The following is a 7,883-nucleotide window of genomic DNA, read 5'->3' as shown; positions in this document are numbered from 1 at the left end:
AATTCTAAAAAACACTATTTTCAATTCAATATAAAAAATAATTCATCTGTTATCAGCCATTAGCCAAGTTGATAATGGGCCCATATTGTCCTTCTCTAACGGTATTTGCAGTTCGCAGTATGCAGCTACTAATACTATCAGATACGATTTTTTATATCTTTCACAAAACAAAAGCAAAAGCCATAACTAACCAATGGAATTATGGAGGTTCTTCATTACTACTGAAGGAAGGGATGCTAACTTTTTAACCAACATTATTGCATCTCCATTCTCTAAAGTTTTGAAAGAATAATACATCGATAGATAGGTCATAAGAAATGTTTAGCCTACACCAAATTTTAATCATCACTAAATTCTTTTTTAATATTTTATTTCGTTAGATAAATTAATTTTTATATTAGATTATTTGTTTATATATATAAAAAAAGAATTGATATAAAAATTTTAAAAGATTTTAAAAATTGTTATATATATTTGTATACTTAATGATAGAGATTAATTTTTTTATTAAAATTTGATATGAAAATTTTAGTGATTAAATTTTATTGGAAATTAAAATTTCTAGCTAAAAATTCCTTAAAACTGATTTGGAGTATCTCAATTTTAAATGAGGGTTTTGATTTATACCACAAATTTCAATATTTATTTGTATACATAATATTTAAAAAAATTAATCTTTTTTAATTTTTAGTGCAATAAATTAAATGCTTTATAAGAAAAAAAAAAAATTAAAACGCACACCATTTTGTTTCCTTAATTAACGTTCTAATAAGAATATTTGCTAACGAAAAAGATAACTGAAAGTAGTAAGCATATATAATGGACGAAGTTGCATTGCATTACCGAATATAAAAATGTTTTTTTCCTTTCTACACCCACTATGAAGGCAAGGGTACAAACTACAAAGTGTAACTTGGTTTATATAAATTAAACACCACATTATTATAAGTTGGTCACCATAGTGTATATATAGTTGTCGAGATACCCCCCTACCTAATAAATTGCTTTGGAATCTAGATCTATCTCTGCACATTACTTTTGAGGTGTGAATTTTACTTTTCGTTTACGGTTCAGATGGTGAAAATATTTAGATACAAGACCATATATATGTTAAATAATCACTTCCAATATTCTATTTCTATTTTATTTGGTTTTCTAATTGAGTGTTTAATTATATATGTGTGTATACCTCCTAAAAGATGATGATTTCAGGATTCTTAACCATTAATCATTCATATACACTACTGTAAAATAATAATAAAAATGAGCATATCCGGTCCCAAAGAAAATGCCATAATGATAGAGTATGCGACCAAAAAATATAACGCAATAAGAACAATTAATTAATTAGTTGGATCTAATATATAAGGCGGTCTAACTAATTTAAATTGATAGAGTAATTAGTTTATTTGTTTGTTTGAGTAAGTATTGAGAGTTTAAATTCTATTTTAGGCATGAAGCAATTTATTAACTAATAGTAAATCTTAAAAAAAAAAATCAATTTATAACGAATTAATACTTAAAATTTTAAGTTAAAAGATCGATATTGTAGTATATATATATATATATATATATAGTGCAATCTAGGATACTTATTACATTATGAAATAATATGTAGAGCTTGATTAATCAATCAAGAAGCTTGAATATGAGAAATTAGAGATTCTATTCTTTTGATGAATCCAATTATATGATAAAAACTAATTAAAAGCTCTTCTCTCTCTAGCCAGCTAGTTCATGCAATATGAATTAGTCATCGATGAGCATCAAGAACTTACATTATTATCACAAATGCAAATTCAAATTCAAAATTCTATTCAACTTGGATAAAAAGAGATTTAGAATGGTATTATGTAAGAGGTAGAAAAGAGATAAGGAATATGAATGGACTTTTGAAGTTGCATTATATAAAGAAAGGTATTCTCTTTCTCTCATTCATTCATATATAGGGCTTTGCGGAAAGCCAATGAAAGGTACATCTACGGGTCCAAGTATTTTGCATAAGAATCTATAAGTACTGGACATTACATTACATTACATTATGATATGTTTATTTTAAAAATAAAAATTATAAACATGATTGTCCTAATAAATTCCATTCTCTTTCATTTGAGTATATATTCTCCTTCATCACTTTTAGTTTTAGGCATCCAAATAAAACACCAAAACGAAATTTTAATTTTATAATCATCATTGCTAGCTGTCCGCATCATATTTCATTTTACGCTTTCATGTTAACGTTTAATAACTTTCTCCATGGTTGCTCCTTGTTCTGGCCTAGACCATTACGGATCTTAGGTCTAACTACGAATTTTCGACTCATCCGGTCGACCCATTTGAATTTAGAAGTGATCCATATGTTACCACAGAAGAAATATGGACAGTTAGCAAAAATATGAGTGTGCCTAATTGCAGAGGGTCCACCGGAATATAGAGTATAAATGGGGAGGACTCTACTTCTCTTTAGAGGTATGTCACCCTTCTTACCCTAATTGGCCACCTCTTTGTACGGACACTGACTTTAGTATCGAAGTGTCCTTGCAGGTGGCCCCACACACCGACTCGCCGACAAATAGGCCGAACGCTTCGCTCCAGTAGCTCATGCTCAGGTCCAGATCATCTCACCCCTTGGCTCCATCATCAACCTCACCCGATCCATCAAACATCCGAGCCACCGAACATTGGCGCCGTCTGTGGAAATCTGGCGCAAGGATGAAACTCTTTCCTCACGTGGAAGAAGTACGAGAGGAGGGGGGATCCCACTTGAGAAACAGGGTTGGCTCTGTAGCCTCCTCTCAAGAGCACTCGAGACCACAATCCCATCGGAGCGAGCCCCCCTCCAGATCTTCCGAGAGATGCCCGTTTGGCGGTACGGGGGATGACAACTCAAAGATCATGCGGGAACTCGACACCGAATGCAAAATATGAAAAGGGAGCTAGCGGCGAAGGACCGTTACCGTCCCGAATACAGCAAAGACTCTTGCCCTAGCCTGTCCCGCACCCGATCTCCTACAAAGAGATCGGAAGACCAGGGGAAAAGCCCTAGGAGGGACAACGAATGACAACATACTGATGCTCGATCTCATTCCACCCATGATAGTTCAGAAGGCCGCGGGGAGACCAGGAGAGATAGAGGAAAGAAGCGACGGGACCCCATCATTATGGGCACAACTCCTTTCCACCCCTCGATCCTCAAGGTCCGGCTGCCGAAAAACTTCAACAAGCCCACGAACATGTATGACGGGACGAAGGACCCCTAAGAACATCTGACGACCTTCGAGGCCAGGATGAACCTGGAAGGTGTTGGTGACGCCGTCAGGTGCTGAGCTTTCCCGGTAACTCTGGCAGGTCCCGTGATACGGTGGTTTAACGCGCTCCCGAAAGAGTCCATTACGGCCTATGCGGATATTTCTCGTAGTTTCTTGGCGCAGTTCCCCACGGGCATAGTTAAAGCTAAGCATCCGATCAATCTGTTGGGGGTCACCCAATGTACAGGCGAGTCGACGAAGAAATTTCTCGACCGATTCAATGATGAATGTCGACGACTTGATGGACTCCGTAGCGAGCCTATTCCTGACAAATGGCCTGTTGAACGAAGACTTTAGAAAACACCTCACCACCAAGCCTGTTTGGACCATGCAAGAAATCCAAAATGTGGCAAGGGAGTATATCAACGATGAGGAGGTTAGTCATGTGGTGGCAGCCAATAAACGACAGCCACCCAACCTGCTAGCTCGTCACCCCGGGTATGCGAAAAAGCCAAAGGAGACGCCAAAGGAAGGAACATCGGGAAAGCCGTACAAGCCGTTTCCCCGAGTAGGCAAGTTCACTAATTATACCCCTCTTACGGCACCTATCGTGGAAGTTTACCAGCAAATTGCAGACAAAGGCATCCTGTCGAAACCTTGGCAGTTGAAAGATAGAACAGAAGGAAACAAAATCCTATACGGCGACTATCATAAGGGTTTTGGCCATAAAACTCAGGACTGCTTTAATCTAAAGGATGCTCTCGAGCAAGCCATTCGGGAGGGCAAGCTGACCGAGTTTTCACAGTTCATACGAGAACCCAGAAGGAGAGAGGGGGAATGGTCCGAGGAGGATCGCAGTCAAGTTGTAAAGCCAAGGCAAGGGCCCTCTGAGAACACTGACAACGCTCCAACCATAGTCATTAATGTGGTGGTGCGGATAGACGCACCACCCAAGTGAAAATCAGCAACAAAAAAGGATGCTAAAGTCCTAGCCGCCTCCTTGGGAAATCCCAAGGCCAAACCTACAGAGCTTCTCGAGATATCTTTTGGCCCGGAAGATTGATGGTGCCACGAACTCCCCGAGAACCCACCCATGGTGATCACGGAAATAATTGGGATAGGCCTGGTCAAACGAATCCTAGTGGACACCAGAGCTGACTCGAACATTATATTCAGGAATGTGTTCGACGCCCTAGGGCTCAAAGAAACCGACCTTAGAACCCACCAACACGGGGTTGTTGGCTTGGGTGATAACTACATAAGGCCTGACGGGTTAATTGCACTCTCTATCTGTGTGGAACTGGGGAGAGCAAAAGGTCAGTAATGGCAGAGTTTGTGGTCCTGAGGGACTCTACTGCCCTATAATATCATCTTGGAAAGGAGAACTATCAACGAGTTCTCAGCTATCATATATATGAAGTTACTGACAATGAAGTTTGTGATGGATAGCGGAACCATAGGTTCCATCCAAGGAGACCTGGAAATGGCGATCGCTTGCGACAACGCCAGTCTCTCATTAGGGAAGAAGCCAAAAGAGGCAGCCGGTGTGTTCCTGGTGGATTTGGATGCGAGGATTGATGATAAGCCGAGGCCAGAGCCTCAGGGAGATCTGGGAAAGTTCCAAGTGGGAGACACAGAGGACAAGTTCACTTTCCTGAATCAAAACCTCCCCCACGAATTAAAGGAACCTCTCATCGAGGCCGTCGGAGCAAACAGTGACTTGTTTGCCTGGATCCCAGCCGACATGCCAGGGGTCGACCCCGATTTCATGTCGCACTACCTGGCCATGAAACCAGACGCCAAGCCAGTAGCGCAACGACGAAGAAAAATGTCGATGGAGAGAGCTAACGCGGTGGCTAAACAAACGGCCAGCCTGTTAGAAGTCGGCTTCATAAGGGAATTGGAATACTCGACGTGGCTCTCCAATGTGGTCCTTGGGGAAGTGGAAAATGTGTGTGGATTACTCAAATCTTAATAAAGCATGCCCAAAAGACTCTCTCTCTCTCTCTCTCTCTCTCTCATATTGATGCCCTGGTAGACGCAGTTGTGGGGTACCGATTTCTAAACTTCATAGACACGTACTCCAGATACAATCAGATCCCGATGCACCATCCTGATGAGAAAAAAATGGCGTTCATAACATCGACTGGAACCTATTGCTACAGAGTCATGCCGTTCGGGCTGAAGAATGCAGGAGCCACCTACCAAAGGATGGTGAGTAAGGTCTTCAAGAATCTTATCGGCAAAACGGTCAAAGTGTACATTGACGATGTCTTGGCTAAGACAGCTGAGTCAGGCGACCTAGTGGCCGACCTCGAAGCCATCTTAAAGTCGCTCTGAAAGCATAACATGAGGTTGAACCTTTGAAATATGCGTTCACTATGGAGGCAGGAAAGTTTTTGGGCTTTATGATCACACAGGGGGGGGAGGGGGTTGAAGCCAACCCAGAAAAATACGAAGCCATCCTTCGAATGACAAGCCCAAGCTGTGTTAAGGATGTGAAAAGATTGGCCAGTAGGCTTACGGCTTTGTCTCGTTTCCTTGGAGCATCGACAGCAAAGGCCATCCCGTTCTTCAATCTAACGGAAAAGGAATAGCCTTTGAATGGACCCCAGCTTACGAGGAAGCCTTCAACTATTTCAAGAAGATTCTGTCGGAACCACCTATTCTCGGGAAGCCGAAAGTAGGAGAGACCCTATACCTTTATCTAGCCGTAAAGGAGGAGGCCATGGCAGCTGTCCTGATTCGGGAAGAAGACAAATTCCAGTAACCTGTGTACTTCATCAGCAAGGTGCTCTAGGGGCGGAGCTTAGGTACACTAAGTTGGAAAAGCTAGCCTATGCTTTATTAATCTCCTCTCAGAGGTTAAGACAATACTTCCAAGGTCACCCAATCAAGTTGAGAACTGACCAAGCCATCCGCCAGATCCTGCAGAAACCTAACCTAGCGGGCCGTATGATGGCTTGGGCGATAAAGTTATCCCAGTACGACATCTAATACGAGCCTCGACATGCAATCAAGGATCAAGCAATGGTCTTGGTAGAAGTAACTGGGAATTCTTCCGAAAATTCGAGCATACATGGAAGCTCCATGTAGACAGAGCATCCAACCAGGCGTCCGAGGGAGCCGAGATCATTTTGGAAAGTTCGGAAGGTGTGACCTACGAGCAGTCAATTAAATTCGAGTTTCCGGTCTCCAATAATCAGGCTGAGTACGAGGCCCTGATAAGGGGATTGACCTTAGCTAAAGAGGTTGGAACAACAAGGTTCGAAGTCAACAGCGACTCGCAGATTATAACTTTTCAAGTTAACGGAACTTACCAAGTTAGAGACCCTTTGCTGCAAAAGTACTTGGAAAGAGTAAAAAAAGTTATGTGAGGATTTTAAAGATGTGGCGATTCAGCATGTACCCAGAGAGAGGAACGCCAGAGCCGACCTCCTGTCTAAGTGAGCACGAAACCTGGCACGGGAAACCAATCCTTAATCCAAGGATTAGTAAAGGAGCCATCGGTGTCCCTTGCGTGACCCAAGTGCCAAACCTTCCCTCATGGATGGACCTAATTCACCATTTCCTGGAAGATGGGGTGCTTCCTGAAGACGAAAAAGAAGCCAAAGTCATAAGAGCGAATCTGCCAGGTATGCAGTAATACAGGGACAACTGTACAAATGGGGACTCAACCAACCCCTGCTGAAGTGCCTACACCCCGACCAAACGGACTACGTTCTAAGCGAAGTCCATGAGAGGTGTTGTGGCTATCACATCGGAGGGAAGACACTAGTAAGAAAGCTCGTGAGAGCCGGGTATTATTGGCCTTCTATGATGATAGGTGCCCAAAAACTCGTGAGAAAATGCAAGAAGTGTCAAGAGAATGCGAACTTTCATAAGGCTCCAGCGGAGGAGCTGAGTTCCATGTTGGCCTCCCAACCCTTTTCCTGGTGGGGAGTTGACCTCTTGGGTCCATTCCCAGTATCCCCAAGGAAATTAAAATATCTCAGAGTGGCCATCGATTACTACACCAAGTGGGTGGAAGCAGAGCCGTTAGTCAGCATATCATCGGTAAATTGTCGGAAGTTCTTGTGGAGGCAGGTGATCTCCAGGTTTGGAATCCCAAAGACCGTGATCTTAGATAATGGGACACAGTTCGCTAACAAAAAGTTTTGAGAATTCTTATCTGGGATGGGAATCAAACAAAAGTTTTTCTCAGTGGAACATCCACAGGGCAACAGTCAAGTCGAGGCGGCGAACAAGATCATACTCAATGGGTTGAAAAAGTGCCTGGATCAGAGAAAGGGCTCTTGGGTAGACGAGCTAGCATCAGTCCTATGTTCTTATAGGGCAACGCCGCAATCTTCCACCAGAGAGACACCCTTCCGGCTTACATACAGGGTCGATGTGGTTATCCTTATGGAAATCGGAGAACCAAGCCCTAGGCTACTCCTCGGTGGGGGCACTGAAGCAATCGAAAAATATCTAATCGATAAAACGAGGGAAATGACCCACTTATCGGAAGCTTCACTAAAACAGAGGATAGCCTTGCGCTATAACAGCAAAGTGCTGAACAGGAACTTTGAGGAAGGGGATTTGGTGTTTCGGCGTAATGACATCAGTCGCCGACCCCAGGAGAAGGTAAGCTAA

General features: G+C 42.3%; 2 protein-coding genes across 2 annotated transcripts; both read left to right on the top strand.

Moving 5' to 3' along the window:
• Positions 1–5,852: 5,852 nt before the first annotated feature.
• On the top strand, positions 5,853–7,409 carry LOC110268332 (uncharacterized). The gene is made up of 3 exons (XM_021114411.1): positions 5,853–6,201; positions 6,270–6,594; positions 6,845–7,409. The coding sequence occupies exons 1-3, from the start codon at positions 5,853–5,855 to the stop codon at positions 7,407–7,409; spliced, it is 1,239 nt and encodes a 412-aa protein (XP_020970070.1).
• Positions 7,410–7,424: 15 nt separating this feature from the next.
• On the top strand, positions 7,425–7,883 carry LOC148579096 (uncharacterized). The gene has a single exon (XM_088488465.1). It carries the CDS (start codon positions 7,425–7,427, stop codon positions 7,881–7,883), a length of 459 nt encoding a protein of 152 aa, XP_088344591.1.

Source organism: Arachis ipaensis, chromosome B10, assembly GCF_059453495.1.
Source record: "Arachis ipaensis isolate K30076 ecotype BB chromosome B10, ASM5945349v1, whole genome shotgun sequence".
NCBI classification, from domain to species: Eukaryota; Viridiplantae; Streptophyta; class Magnoliopsida; order Fabales; family Fabaceae; genus Arachis; species Arachis ipaensis.
Note: the sequence above shows the minus strand (reverse complement) of the source record. Positions and strands in the feature narration are given on the sequence as shown.